At 41.9% G+C, this 16131-nt stretch overlaps 1 protein-coding gene and 1 long non-coding RNA gene across 3 annotated transcripts in view; both read right to left on the bottom strand.

Annotated features, from left to right (window-relative positions):
• The window catches only part of cox10 (cytochrome c oxidase assembly factor heme A:farnesyltransferase COX10), a 159476-nt gene extending 152666 nt beyond the window's left edge, over positions 1 to 6810 (bottom strand). For both annotated transcript variants that reach the window (XM_072242275.1, XM_072242276.1), the window contains exon 1: positions 6698 to 6810. In XM_072242275.1, the coding sequence (XP_072098376.1) occupies positions 6698 to 6728 (31 nt within the window). In that variant the 5' untranslated portion in view covers positions 6729 to 6810. The remainder of the gene's footprint in view (positions 1 to 6697) is intronic.
• A 2144-nt stretch (positions 6811 to 8954) lies between these two features.
• The window catches only part of LOC140187386 (uncharacterized), a 92339-nt gene continuing 85162 nt past the window's right edge, over positions 8955 to 16131 (bottom strand). Inside the window, exons 2-3 of the long non-coding RNA XR_011883082.1 lie at positions 9363 to 9463; positions 8955 to 9228 (exon numbers count right to left, since the gene is read on the bottom strand). This is a non-coding gene — a long non-coding RNA (uncharacterized lncRNA). The remainder of the gene's footprint in view (positions 9229 to 9362; positions 9464 to 16131) is intronic.

The following is a 16131-nucleotide window of genomic DNA, read 5'->3' as shown; positions in this document are numbered from 1 at the left end:
ATTATCCTTTCCCTCCATGTCAACAAAACAAAACAACTTGTCATTGACTTCAGAGAGTGGGGAGGTGCCCATGCTCCTGCCCCTATCAACGGTGATTAGGTTGTGAGGGTTTAAAGCTTCAAGTTTCTTGGTGTGAACACCACCAGCACACTGGTCCAACCACATTGACGTCATGGCCAAGAAAGCTCACCAAGGCTTCTACTTCCTCAGCAATGTCCTCAAAGTTCAAAGTATGTATACATTATACAACTTGGAGATTCATCTCTTAACAGGCAGCCATGAAATAAAGAAACCCAAAAACAAATTATAATATACACACAATATATATAGACTGTCTAATACCTAATATGCAGAAAATAACACATCATCCATAAAAACTAAAAAACCCATAAAAAAGTCTGAACACCCAATGTGCAATGAAAAAAAATCATACAAACAATAAGCACAAGCAAATAGCATTCCTGAACTGAAGTCTGTAAAGAGAATTCCACAGTTCAGCACAGAGCCGAGTAAGTGTCATGGAGCAGCAATCTGAACCAGCTCATACCTCACCTCGAGCCTCGACACCCTGACCCAGTGCTTAAATCGCCATCCGAACGATAGGTAAAGAAATAATGCAACATCCCAACTCTTGTTCTCAATGCCTCAACCAATGAAGCAAGCATACCATTCACCTTCTTCACTACTCAGTCTAATTGTGGCACTGCTTTCATGGAATTATGTACTTCTAGGTTTCTCTATTCTACAACACTTCCCAGTGCCCTGCATTCAATGGGTATGTCCTGCCTTGGCTTAATTTCCCAAAATGCATCACTTCACACTTGTCTAAGTTAAATTCCATCTGCCATTCTTTGCCCACTTTCTCGATTGATCTAGATTCTGTTGTAATCTTAGACAATCAACTTCATTGTTCACAACACCACCAGCAAAAACTTACTGGGCCAGATTGAAAAGGTCAGGGTGTCGGGGCCCAAGGTGAGGCACAGGCCGGTTCAGATCGCTGGTCCATGATCCCCTCGCATTCTCATCCAAACTGTTCATATGAAAGACAACAGCGTACCCACCACTGACTCTACAACACACCACAGGTCACAGGCCTCCAATCTGAAGAATAACCATCCATTGCAACCGTTTGATTCTTTCCATCAAGTTAATTTTGTATCATCCTGGATCCCATATAATCCAATCTTCTGAACCAATCAACAACAGGATTCAGTTGAGGCCAGTTCATTGGCTATATTTAAGAGGGAGTTAGATATGGCCCTTGTGGCTAAAGGGATCAGAGGGTATGGAGGGAAGGCTGGTACAGGGTTCTGAGTTGGATGATCAGCCATGATCATACTGAATGGTGGTGCAGGCTCAAAGGGCCGAATGGCCTACTCCTGCACCTATTTTCTATGTTTCTATGTTTCTATTCAGTTAAAGTCCACATAGACATCTACTGCCCAGTCCTTATCAATCTTCTTGTTCAGTTCTTCAAAAAAACTGCAAATACCTCCTCAGGGTCTTAGGACTGGATGCAGAAACAGAGTAGCAGTGGTCTGTGCTATTCATTTTATTTCTGCAGCAGCCTGGCTTTCATTACTTATATGTTACAGGTGTGTGAGGAAGCCTCATACCAAATTCATTAACATTACTGCCAAGAAGCTACAATTTAGCTTGCCATGATGGCTCAAATACAAATGGCTGAGCACTCTCCACAATGAAGACATTTTTATTAATTTGGTTCCTCAGCTCACACAGAAGCTCGATATGACTGAATGGAATCCCATTCAGTTCTAGCACCTTCTAGGTACTAGAATGGCACCTTAAGAGAACGATGGTGCCTAATGGCGACTCCTTTGCTTGCAATTTCGGAAACAGCTCTACTTCTATCTTTAATAACTCTATTTTTCCCTTTCAGGGTTCTTTTGAAGACCCTGACCCGGAGTTACACGCTGACTTTGATTCTTTACAGGAATGGGACTCACTCTTGGGGTCTCACAACTGACCGCTATTCGATATGCCAAGGACACGGCCTAGAAGACTAACGCGGCTTCAGGGTTTCGGGATTTCGTGGCTCTGGAGGTTGGTGCCGCCGCAGTAAATTGGTGTGCTGTGGGAGATGGAAGATCAGAAACAGCGAGCTGGCTGCTGGCTGTGTGCCCAGAAGACCCGAGTTCTTTGGGCACAGAGTTCAGAAGAAGCGACGCAACAGACTTTTAACATTGTAAATCAGCAAGTTGTTGTTATGTCACCCCTCTCGCTGTGAGACTGGGACACCTCTTTCTCCCTTATTGTGGGGGGGGGGGTGGGGGGGAGAAGAGAGAGAGAGAGAGAGAGAGAGAGAGAGAGAGAGAGAGAGAGACTGTGATATGTCGAATTAACGGGTGAACGAGTAGTCTTTGGGGTACTGCAAATCTGTGTTTTTATTGATGCTTTGCTGCATGCTTGAGTGCTCGGTGGGGGCGACAGTGCTTTTTCCCCAGTGGGGGAGGGGGTAGGTCTTTGCTCTACTGCTGCTTATGCTTGGGTGGGTTGGAGCTGGCGGGGGGGGGGACTTCGGGGATCTAACATTTAATTGTCATTCATTCTTTGGGGCACTCCTCTGTTTTTATGGATGTTTGCAAAGAAAAAGAATTTCAGGATGTACAATATATTGTATACATTTCTCTGACATTAAATGTACCTTTGAAACCTTTCTAGATTCAATATTAGGCATCTAAAAATATAGGATGCATGTTGTCAATGACAAACCTCATCTGCATAGCTACGTGTTCACTCTTCCTACTGGATTCTGGGATCAAAGACTGAACAGAGTCACTCTCCAAAGAACAGAGGGTCCCAATGACCACACATGCACTTCATTAGAAGCCAAAAACAAAGTTCCTTCCCACGGTCACTTTTTACTTATCTCTGAGCTGCAGATGCTGGATGATTTCACTCAAAATGTGCTTGATAAAGAGGTTTAAATGTGTCAGAGAACAGCTTCCTGAACACTCCAGACAGACATGGTTGCCTGCTAAGACTACTTCTACCCACTCCGTCTTTGTTCACTAACATATCCAGCTCTCTAGCCCACTGCTTATTGTACAGGTTGTACAGCGTTGCAAGAAAACCACGTTGGAAACAATCATTTTTACTGAAGCCTGAAGTCAGTAAAATGTATACCAGCCTTTGCCTTACAATGAAAAAGCAATAAGCATGCAAAATTATAGTAATTGACAGAAAAAAATACCAAAGAACTTAACCTATAATCTGATGATAACCACTTTAAGTGTTGCTGGTGAACTGTTGTTCTTTCTGTTTAACACCTTAAAAGCCTTGTCATATTAAGAATTTTTTTTTTTGAATTTTCACTGCTGTTCTCATCAATATTCTATCTGCTAGAGATTATCCGACAAATTCTTGAGTCTGTGGTGAGGAAGGCAAATGCAATGTTGGCATTTATTTCAAGAGGACCAGAATATAAAAGCAAGGATGTAATGCTGAAATTTTATAAAGCACTGGTGAAGCCTCACTTGGAGTATTGTGAGCAGGTTTGGGCCCCTTATCTTCGAAAGGATGTACTGAAACTGGAGAGGGTTCAAAGAGGTTCACGAACATGATTCCAGGATTGAGTGGCTTGTCATATGAAGAATGTTTGATGGCTCTGGGCCTGTATTCACTAGAAATTCAGAAGAATGAGGGGTGACCTCATTGAAAGCTACCGAATGGTGAAAGTCCTTGATAGACTGGATGTGGAGCAGATGCTTCCTACGGTAGGGGAAGCTAAGACCACAGCCTCAGAATATTGGGGTGTTCTTTCAGAATGGAGATGAGGAAGAATCTTGTTAGCCAGTGTGATGAATCTGTGGAATTCTTTGCAGCAGGGAGGGGCATAAGCCAAGACTTTATGAATACTTGAGGCAGAGGTTAACTCATTCTTGATTGGTCTGTGCATGATGGGATACAGGGAGAAGGAAAGAGGTGAGGGCTGAGAGGACAATTGGATCAGCCATGACAAAATGATGGAGCAGTCTCAATGGGACAAATGGCCTAATTCTGCTCTTATATCTTATCTTATGAATGGTGATGAATATTCATACCACACAAGAAAAATACCAATCCATTTTTTATGCAATTTAAATCTCACTGCAACTTCAGGTCTCTTGGTTCTGTCATCTCACCAGCTTTCTCAGAAATTGTATTAACTTCACTTTTCTGTGTTATTCTGGAGGAATTAACTTTCAAGATATCAGAACATTCAAAAACAATGGCAATCATAGCAAATTAAGTACTCTTACTATACAGTCTCTGCTTTAACATAGACAGAAGTGACAGTGAGATACAGTCACCAACATAACATTGATAAGTAAGTCTTTTGGATTTCACAGAAAAAATACATGTTGACCAGAACACCAAAATATTTCTCACTTTTCTTTGTACAGTACTGTCACATGATGAAAGGCAAGATATCTGTTTAACACATCAACTATATAGAGTATGAGTTTTGAGCTCTTTAACTTCCTCTAGTTCAGATTTACCTTGGAAAATATAACACTTTAAAGAGGAAAATAAAAACAATATAAAAATCATAAACTGCAGACGATAATTGAAATTGAAAACAGAAAATACTAGAAACATTCAACAGATCAGACAGCATATGTGAAAAGAGAATTAGTTAATGTCAAGTTAAAGATTCTAATCAGAAAACAAATTTTAGCACCACTGGGTATAACAATAAAAGGGGGCTTCAAATTTTAATTAAATGTTAGATGCTATAGAACATGTCTGGCTTATCTGCCATCATTTCAAAATTACAATTACAACATTGTTTGAAAGTAAAGTCCCCTACTAAATCCATTTATCTTTGTTGTTATCAACATGCTAATCACGTCAATATATCTTAAGGCTTTTAAAACAGAATCAGTACACAACACAACCCATTTGCGTTCTCATAAAGCCTGCTCCAATAACTATGAATATGATGTCAACACCAATCATTACTTTATTCAGGTTATAAAATCCTAATCCAGGATAGTTTATGCATGAGACAAATTGATCTATGTAAATACAAGCAAACATATTCCATATGATGTTATGCTGTCAATGTACACCTATAATCATCAGCTGAATGTAACAGTTCTGATTATCATGAAAGGCATTTTAACAATAGCTATCCCCTATTTGGATCCAAATTATTCTATAAATCTCTTTTTGTATCCCAAGGTTACTACAAAGTGCAGCGTAATTATTCACTATTCATACAAGAGTAATGATTTGAACTTTTAGTCAAAAGTAGAAAACAAATTAAGCAGCCAGTAACTTTAAAGAAAGATACATTCAAGTTTTTATCTCAGGTTCTCACTATACACCACCACTAACAAAATGAGTGGAGACATTTAAGGGAGATTGGCGCAGGAAGCTTTTCACACAGACAATACTGGATACCTGATGCAAGCTACCAAAGGGAGGTAGCAGAGGGAGATACAATAACAACGTTTGAAAGGCCTTTCGATCAGTACTTAAAAGGGAGATAAAAGAGAGACTGCAGATGCTGGAAACCTGAAAGAACAAACTCAAAGTGTTGAAGGAACTCAGCGAGTCAGTTAGCATCAATAGAAGTAAATGAGCTTGTCGTATACCAAGATCTTTCATCAAGACCAGAAAGAAAAAGGGCAGAAGCCAGAATAAAAGAGTAAGGGAGGGGGAGGACAACAAGCTATCAGGTGATAGCTGAATCCAGATAAGGGGAGAAGGGAATAATGCGAAAAGCTTGGAAGTGATAGATGGAAAAGGCAAGGGGCTGAAGAAGGAAGAATCTGATAGGAGAGGACTGTAGAAAACAGAATTAAGGGAAGAGGTGGGGAACCAGTAGAAAAGGGCCACAGGGTCAAGGGAAAAGAAGGGAGTGGACAGAGGGGAGCGGTTATTGGAAGGTAGATAAATCTATGTTGATGCTGTCAGGTTTGAGACTAACAAGACGGGCTCCTCCAGTCTGCACCTAGCCTTAACGCGGCAGCAGAGGAGGTTGTGGCCAGACACGTCAGTCTGGGAATGGGAAATTAAGATGGCTATCCATCGGGAGATCCTGACTGTTACGACGAACGGAACAAAAGTACACGACAACGCGATCCCTCAATCTGCGTCAGGTCTCATAGATGAAGAGGAAGCCGCACCGGATGCAATGTGACAATGACAGAGTCAGACGTGAAATGCTGCCTGAACTCGAAGGACTGCTTGTGTCTTACAGGTTTAAAGGGATACAGATCAACACTGACAGACATCAGGGTCAGTAGGGACGAGGCACACAAAAGGGCCCACTATTGTGCTGTACGCTTATTAAATGTTAGCCACCGGTTAATTCCCTCTAGAGAAAATGTGCAGCGAGCTGTGAACCTTGAATTTGAAATAATGTTTTGGAAGAGGGATCACAATGGGTTATTTTTACGAGTGATGCATTTACGGGGAAAACTAAATATGGATTATTTTCAATTCAATCTATAAAAGTCCTGGTCATTTACTTCAACCATAGCACATAGTTTAAACGTAACATATGCATTTAGAAAAATCCCGTTATCCAAAGTTTCTGGGCGCCAGGAGTCTTTGAAATCAAGGTTGACAAGGTCAACCGGAAGTTATGAGAATAACATGCATAGAACTTCAATTTTTATCGCTCTTCCTCCCCCATAGTCAACTTGCAACGATTTCCTGACCTTGTTCAGCATACACATACCTGGGAACAGCCTACATGACACACTGTACATGGTTTATTTATAGCAAAGAACCCGGTTGTCGGCTCTACGCTCCTCCTTCGCGGCAGGCCGCCATCTTGCGCCACGTCTTGACCCCGACCAACTTTCACTTCCGGGTATCTGCTTCCGGTCGCTGTACAAGACGCAGAGACAGTTGTCACGGCAACGGGGTTTGGCCTTTTGCAGTTCCAGGTGAGAGGGGAGGGCCGGGCCGGGCCGCGCCGCGCCGCGCCGCTACCTCTGGGATCACTTGGCAATTGGCTAAAAAAAGGATTTTTAAAAATCGCTCCACCCACTGGCCCTAGCATTTGCTAGATCAAAGCCGTAAATTTGTTAACGTTCTCTTCCCCCCCCCCAGCAAATCAATCCGAAACGCCACCATTTCTCCCTCACCACAGGCGCTGCTCGCCCGTCTGAGTTCCCTCATCAGATTGATTTTTTTGCTCCTCTCCTCCAGGCCTAAGATGTTGATTTTTCACTTAGTTATGGACTGATCTGCCTGAATGACATGGAAAAACAAAGTTTCACTGTATCTTGGAACATATGACAATAATTAACCCTTACATACTGTTCAGGTCAAATTTGACCCGTTTTGACACCTGACAGCAGTAAAAACACCCTAAATGCCATTTTTTAAAGCTGAAATTTGATGGCCTTTCCTAAAGTGACCCAAAATGTACAAAAATGAAAATTTTTAAACATTTTATTCTTTTGTACAGGTGCTACAAATTTTTGTACATTCAGGCTGTTCCGGGACAAATTTGACCCATATCGATTGAAATGGACTTTACATCTCTGAAACATTAATTAAGGATTAATCACCCATTTATTAATGTCGGATAGGCTATTTATACATTCTAAATAGATCTGTGGTTCAAAATTTGGTATAGACACTTGTTATGAGGGGATTCTTGGGCTGGGTCAAAATTGACCCGGACTATGCTGTGAAGGTATAGAGTATGAACAGTATGCAAGGGTTAAAACTTACTTGGAGGAGTGTCTCACGCAGATATCCAATAATGGTGATGTCTGTGCTCCTCGCTGTTCCGAGCTTGGGACAGCGCTTCTGCTCCTTTTTACACACTTGCTTGGGTAGACGTTCAGGAGCACTGGATGCTGGCTTGAGCCTAGTGTTCTGAAAGCAGTAGTAGTCTCCTGGTCCTCTGCTTGAAGGATGTGTTGGTCCAGTGGGATAGTGTGGCCATCCTGTCTCTTAACTTGTATAATCCTCCTACTGAACCAGACATCCCACCTCTCCCGGAAGTTCCGGGAGTCTCCTGCATATTAATTGTGGCTCCCTGATGCCCGCAAATTATATACAATGTCCCGGAAATAGATTTTTTTGAGAGTGAGCGTGAGAGAACGCGCGAGAGAGAGTGAGAGAGCGAGCGCAAGAACAAGAAAGCAAGTGCGAGAGAGCGACCACGAGAGAGAGAGAGAGCGCGAGAGAGAGTGAGAGTGAGAAAGCAAGTGTGGGGAGAGAGAGAGAGCGACCACGAGCGAGAGACCGTGCGCACGATAGAGAGCAAGAGTGAGAGAGTTCCAAAAAAAAAATCAGAGTGGCAGAGTGTTCCAAAAAAATATATAAAACGTATGTCACCCCAGACTACACTAAAGTGTACCTCTGCCTAATAGGGGTCAAAAATAATGACAGTGTTGCTCGCTGCACTGTTTGCAACAGTGACTTTTCTATTGCCCGTGGTGGGTTAAAACTGTAAAAGACATGTTGAGGTGAGTTTAACAACTGCCATTTGTTCATTGGCATAGCTAATGTTATTTAAACTAGCTGGCTAGCTGCTAAGGAGCTACTCCATTGCAGACATCCCACCTCTCCCGGAAGACTCCCGCGAATTGATGGTGCTAACTCTCTGAAATGAGTTTTTGCAGGATGGGATGTCTGCTGAACCTGCATCAGTTCGGAAACGAGAAAATCTGCAGATACAGGAAATCCAAGCAACACACACAAAATGCTGGAGGAACTCAGCAGGCCAGGCAGTGTCTATGGAAAAGAGACATCAACTGTACTCTTTTCCATAGATGCAGTATGCCTTGCTGAGTTCCTCCAGCACTTTGTGTGTGTTGTCTGCATCAGTTTGGACCTGGTACAAACAAGTACAGATATCAAAGGGGAGAGACAGCTATGCACAGAATGCTAAATAAAAGATTATTCTTGTGTGATTTATTTCATTTACTTTAAACAATTGTCTTGTGTGTACATCTTTTTAATTCATGAAATAATTTAATCATTTCATAATTTTTTGAATGTCTTCATCAATCGTTAACCATCCACTAATAAATTTCAATAAATCTGGGCTAGTTTTGAATTATAGTTACCTCAATTTTGGTTAAGTGCTTTTGGAAGGTGGAGTTAATCACCTGTACTTGAACAGGCCCAGCACTGGGAGGAGATCTCTCAATCGAAGACTACTCTTAGGGACATTTGAAGAAATGGTCATCTTAGGGAAAGCAACTGATGAGTTCACATGGCTTGCTGGTCAATGGAAGATCTGACCTGTTGATTTTCAAAAATAAAAGACATGTTGTGAGCACGCTTTTTACTGTCCCTCTACCCAACAGTTCAGATATTCCCACAGAGAGATTTGCTACTGAGAGGTTGGGTGTGAACAGACGGCGCTAATTCCTTACCCCACAATTTTGACCATTTTGGCTGTTGGACATCTCCAGGACAGATTCTGTATTCTCAGGATCGTTCTGGGAACTCAAACCTTGTCCTTGGGAAATCCAGGCTGAGAAAAATATATAGAAATTAAAGGAAAGGTATCAATATCAATATTGAATAGGATAATTTCTCCATAAATTCTGAGACCTGTTCATAGGTGATTGACGGCAACCCTGGCATTTCTCTAATTCTGTCCTGACTGTATACAACTTAAATCACACCAGCAGTGATGATTGCAATTAACAGCTAAGTGCTAAGCTCTGTAATTCCACCAAACGTCTCCCTGCCTCTTTCCTCCTTTGAGACACCCCTCATGACCTTTAAACAAGCATTAGAACATATGCCATACTTTGTTTCATAATGCCTTTATCAACATGGTTGAGTGCATGTTAAAGGAGCTATATAATTATAAGTTGTAGCTCTTGTTTAGTAAGTTGTATTGCGCTTGAATTGGTCAATTTTATGTATTATATAATACTATTTTAAAAATCCTAAAGTTTAACAGTAGCACTTTATAAGGAACACTGAACAACCAAATTAAAGTTTTCAGAAACAGTTTGATACTGGTTAACATTTGCACATGTTTCATAAATTTACATTTTTAATTGTATCAAAATTGAATACACCAATGTTAGGATTAAACATTACTATGTGGACATTAGCAATTTGAGGCATCTTGAATTTCCAAATGTCCAGCATACTAGTATATGCTACTCTTTAAGATATAAGTTAGCAATATTTCTATTTCCTTTTATTGTACATTATTTGAATGTCATTGGATCATTCAATCATTCAAAGTTAGAATATCTCAGGCAACACACATCAAAGTTGCTGGTGAACGCAGCAGGCCAGGCAGCATCTCTAGGTAGAGGTACAGTCGACGTTTCAGGCCGAGCCCCTTCGTCAGGACTAACTGAAGGAAGAGTTAGTAAGAGATTTGAAAGTGGGAGGGGGAGGGGGAGATCCAAATTAATAGGAGAAGACAGGAGGGGGAGGGATGGAGCCAAGAGCTGGAAAGGTGATTGGCTAAGGAGATATGAGAGGATCATGGAACAGGAGGCCCAGGGAGAAAGACAAGGGGGGGGATCCCAGAGGATGGGCAAGGGGTATAGTCAGAGGGACAGAGGGAGAAAAAGGAGAGTGAGAGAAAGAACGTGTGTATAAAAATAACGGATGGGGTACGAGGGGGAGGTGGGGCATTAGCGGAAGTTAGAGAAGTCAATGTTCATGCCATCAGGTTGGAGGCTACCCAGACGGAATATAAGGTGTTGTTCCTCCAACCTGAGTGTGGCTTCACCTTTACAGTAGAGGAGGCCGTGGATAGACATGTCAGAATGGGAATGGGATGTGGAATTAAAATGTGTGGCCACTGGGAGATCCTGCTTTCTCTGGCGGACAGAGCATAGGTGTTCAGCTAAGCGGTCTCCCAGTCTGCGTCGGGTCTCGCCAATATATAGAAGGCCACATCGGGAGCACCGGATGCAGTATATCACCCCAGCCGACTCACAGGTGAAGTGTTGCCTCACCTGGAAGGACTGTCTGGGGCCCTGGATGGTGGTAAGGGAGGAAGTGTAAGGGCATATGTAGCACTTGTTCCACTTACAAGGATAAGTGCCAGGAGGAAGATCAGTGGGGAGGGATGGGGGGGACGAATGGACAAGGAAGTCGCGTAGGGAGCGATCCCTGCGGAAAGCAGAGAGGGGGGATGGAAAGATGTGCTTAGTGGTGGGATCCCGTTGGAGGTGGCAGAAGTTACGAAGAATAATATGTTGGACCCGGAGGCTGGTGGGGTGGTAGGTGAGGACCAGGGGAACCCTATTCCTAGTGAGGTGGCGGGAGGATGGCGTGAGAGCAGATGTGCGTGAAATGGGAGAGATGCGTTATAACCTCACCTTCCAACCCACCAGCCTCTGGGTGCAACATATTATTCTCCGTAACTTCCGCCACCTCCAGCGGGATCCCACCACTAAGCACATCTTTCCCTCCCCCACTCTCTCTGCTTTCCGCAGGGATCACTCCCTACGCGACTCCCTTGTCCATTCGTCCCCCCCATCCCTCCCCACTGATCTCCCTCCTGGCACTTATCCTTGTAAGCGGAACAAGTGCTACACATGCCCTTACACTTCCTCCCTTACCACCATTCAGGGCCCTAGACAGTCCTTCCAGGTGAGGCAACACTTCACCTGTGAGTCGACTGGGGTGATATACTGTGTCCGGTGCTCCCGATGTGGCCTTCTATATATTGGCGAGGCCCGACGCTGACTGGGAGATTGTTTTACTGAACACCTATGCTCTGTCCGCCAGAGAAAGCAGGATCTCCCAGTGGCCACACATTTTAATTCCACATCCCATTCCCATTCTGACATGTCTATCCACGGCCTCCTCTACTGTAAAGATGGAGCCACACTCAGGTTGGAGGAACAACACCTTATATTCCGTCTGGGTAGCCTCCAACCTGATGGCATGAAGATCGACTTCTCGAACTTCCGCTAATGCCCCACCTCCCCCTCGTACCCCATCTGTTATTTATTTTTATACACACATTCTTTCTCTCACTCTCCTTTTTCTCCCTCTGTCCCTCTGAATATACCCCTTGCCCATCCTCTGGGTTCCCCCCCCCCCGTCTTTCTTCCCGGACCTCCTGTCCCATGATCCTCTCATATCCCCTTTGCCAATCACCTGTCCAGCTCTTGGCTCCATCCCTCCCCCTCCTGTCTTCTCCTATGATTTTGGATCTTCCTCTCCCCGTCCCACTTTCAAATCTCTTACTAACTCTTCCTTCAGTTAGTCCTGACCAAGGGTCTGGGCCTGAAATGTCGACTGTACCTCTACCTAGAGATGCTGCCTGGCCTGCTGCGTTCACCAGCAACTTTGATGCGTGTTGCTTGAATTTCCAGCATCTGCAGAATTCCTGTTGTTTGAGTTATAGTTACTTGCAAGCTGAGATAATATATGAAGAAACTAAATTTATTAACTATATGTTGTGTCAGCATAATAGCACTAACAAATATACAAACTTCATTTAAAAATCTTTTTAAAACTGCTGATGCTGGAAATCTGAAATAAAGTCTGATGAATGGTCTTTGACCCCCAACATTAACTGTTTCTCTTTCCACAGATGTTGCCTCATCTAAAAAAAATGATGTCGAGCAGTTCTTAGTGCAGATGGTTAAAGGAATTAGGTTTAAATGTAATCTTAAAAATTGTTTAGCAGAGAGATGCAGAAGTTTAGAGAGGAAATTCCAGTTCTTTTGGCTTTGGCAGCTGAAACCACAAATACTAAAGATAATTTTAAGTGTTAATTCTTTCATATTTTAACCAGAATTTTCAGTTATTTATGCAGTATCTTCAGATTTATGGATCAATGCTATTCTGGACCTTTTGTTGTTTTTGTAGTTGATATCTACCACAGGGCGACTAAAATATTCTTGATACAATGTAAGTGTATGATATCATACAGTGGCTTCAAAGTTCAAAGTAAAATCTATTATCAGAGTACACACATGCCACCACATACAACCTTGGATTCTGTTTCTGTGGACATACTTAGCAAATCTATTGAACAGAAACTAAACAGGATACATCAGGATGCTCTTTATTAATTATAGCTCAGCATTTAACACCATCATCCCCTCCAGACTAATCGGTAAACTCCCAAGACGTAAGCCTCAATACCCCCTTGTGTAATTGGATTCTGGATTTCCTCACTTGTAAACCCCAGTCAGTCAGTTTGGCAAAAACATATCCTCCACAATCTCCGTCAGCACAGGAGCACCTCAGGGATGGATGCTTAGCCCCCTGCTCTACTTTCTTTACACCTATGACTGTGTGGCTAAGTATAGCACCAACACCATATGTATGTTTGCTGATGGCACCAGTGTTATGGGCTGTATCAAAGGTGATGATGAATCTGCACACAGGAGGGAGATTAGTCATAGTCATACCTTATTGATCCCGGGGGAAATTGGTTTTTGTTACAGTTGCACCATAAATAATAAATAGAAATAGAACCATAATAGTTAAATAGTAATATGTAAATTATGCCAGTAAATTATGAGGTAAGTCCAGGTGTAAATTATGCCAGTAAATTATGAAATAAGTCCTGGTTAAGTACTGTAATAACAGCAACCTCTCACTCAATGCAAATAAGACCAAGGAACTGATAGTTGACTTCAGGAGAGGGAAACCTGAGGTCCATGAGCCAGTATTCATCGGAGGATCAGAGGTGGAGTGGGTCAGTAATTTCAAATTCCTGGGTATAACTATCTCTTAAGAACTCTTTTAACTTGTTACTTCATGCTTGTTATTTATTGCTATTTATCTATTATATGCATTTACACGGTTTGTTTACAGTTTTGTAATCCAAGGAGCATGAAGCACAGAATCAGATATCGCTGTGATGATTGTACGCTCTAGTATCAATTGTTTGGCGACAATAAAGTGAAGTAAAGTTTAAAGATCCTATTTACACTTACTGTTTACAGTTTTGATAGTCAGGGCACACCTATCACTATATAATGACTTCATTTAGAGTGAATGCAATAAACTGATAGTTTCCATTAAACAAAAAACTTCCAACTTTTTAACATTTAGTTGATATTAAACTTCTGTTACCTTTTCTCAAATTTTTGCTTATCTTTTCAGTTGGAGCATCAGGCCATCCCTAACTCACTATACAGTCTACAGAATCCATTGGAAACAGTGCATTCCTCCCATCACACATGCAAATTCCTGGGCAGGAGAAAGAAAGCAGAGAGATGGGAATTTTCTCAAAATCATTCCTTCCTGGAAATCAAACTGCAGAAGTTAATGAATTTTAGTTACCTCACAACGCATACCTTCTGCAGAACCTCATCAAGTTTGTGTTCAAACCATTAAGAGAACTATTTATGCACATTTATTCCTTCTGATACTTTATAAGAAGAAAAGGCAACATTTAACTTATCTATTTTTCTTATGTTGAACACTAAACTCTGCTGTAATTTCATTGCTATTTTCTAACACTATCTAATAAGTAGCAAGTCTTAGAATGTGATACAGCAAAAATTGCCATTGTTTGGAGATGTAAGCTGCTTGATCAAGATTTAAAATTGTAGAATAGTGACGGAATGGACTCAAACTGGAGGGGAAAAAAAAACAACTTGAAGGCCACTGTTAAGAGGATGCATATCAAGAAATGTCCATTGTAGCTATCAAGATTTGTTTGAATCTTCCTGTGGACAGTGGTTCCAAAGCCATTCCTAAGTGATTTACTAGACCAAGTGTACATCCACTGTAAGTTTGAAACCTGCTGAAAAACAAATGTTCTCAGGTAGGGAATTGGTTGAGCCAATTAAATTAGCAATCAAATACGTAGCTTAATAAGCTAATCGCCTCTGTCTACACAATGTCCATATCTTTCCATTTTCCTCACATTCGTGTGCCTAACTAAATGTATCTTAAAAGTCTAATGTATCTTCCTCTACTACCGTACCAAACAATGCATTCCAGGCACCTACCACTCTGCAGAAAAAAACTTGTCCCTCTTCTTTGAAATTACCCCCTCACACCTTAAATGCATGCCTTCTGGTATTAGACCCTTGGAAAAAGATAGTGTCTTCCTACTGTAGCTATACCTCTCGTGATCTTATAAACCTCTATTAGATCTCCCTTTAGCTTCTGCTGCTCCAGAGAAAACAACCTCTCGTTATAGCACATGCCCTCTAATCCAGTCAACATCTTGGTCAACCTCTTCTGCACCCTCTCCAGATCCTCGATATCCTTCCTATACTGGGGCAACTAGAACTACATGCAATACTCCAGATGTGGCCTATCTAGAGTTTTATAAAGCTGTAACGTAACTTCCTGACTTTTGAACTCAGTGCCTCGACTAATAAAGGTAAGCATGCCGTATGCCTTCTTAACCTCCCTGTCAACCAGTGAATCCACTTTCAGACACCTGTGAACTCATTCCCCAAGATCCCTCTGCTCATCAACACTGTTAAGGATCTTGTCCTTAACACTGTACTGTCTCTTTGCATTTGACCTACTGTACCAAGGTACAACACTTCACATTTAGCCGGGTTAATCTCCACCTGCCATTACTCTGTCCATATCTACAACTGATCGACTGGTATATCCCTTTATATTCTTTGCCAGTATTCTACACCACCACCAATTTTTGTATCACCTGCAAACTTACAAACCCACCCATCTTCCTTTTAATCCAGGCCATTTATGTACATCACAAACATTAGAAGTTCCAGTACAGATCCCTGTGGAGCTCCACTTATCACAAACATCCAACTAGAATAATTCTCCTCAACCACTTCCCTCTATCTTCGATGAGCAAGCCAGTTCTGAATCCAAACAGCCAATTCATTGTGGATCCCTTGCATCTTAATCTTCTGGATGGGACTTCTATAAGGTACCTGGTCAAACATTTTACATGTAAACAACATCTACCACTCTAACTTCATCAATCACCCTCGTCACCTCATCCAAAAAACTCAGTCAAGGTATTTGGACATGACTTGCCCTGCACAAAGCTATGCTGGCTGTCTTTAATTAGGTGATAGTTTTCCTAATGCTCATAATTCCTATTTTTAAGAATTCTTTCCAGTAACTTTCCTACCACTGATGCGAGACTCATCAGCTTATAGTTTCCAGGATTATTCCTGGTTCCCTTCTTGAATAATGGAACGACATTAGCTACTTGCCACTCCTTTGGGACCTTGCTTGTGGTTAAAGAGAACG

This window comes from Mobula birostris, chromosome 24, assembly GCF_030028105.1.
Source record: "Mobula birostris isolate sMobBir1 chromosome 24, sMobBir1.hap1, whole genome shotgun sequence".
Classification (NCBI taxonomy): Eukaryota; Metazoa; Chordata; class Chondrichthyes; order Myliobatiformes; family Myliobatidae; genus Mobula; species Mobula birostris.
Note: the sequence above shows the minus strand (reverse complement) of the source record. Positions and strands in the feature narration are given on the sequence as shown.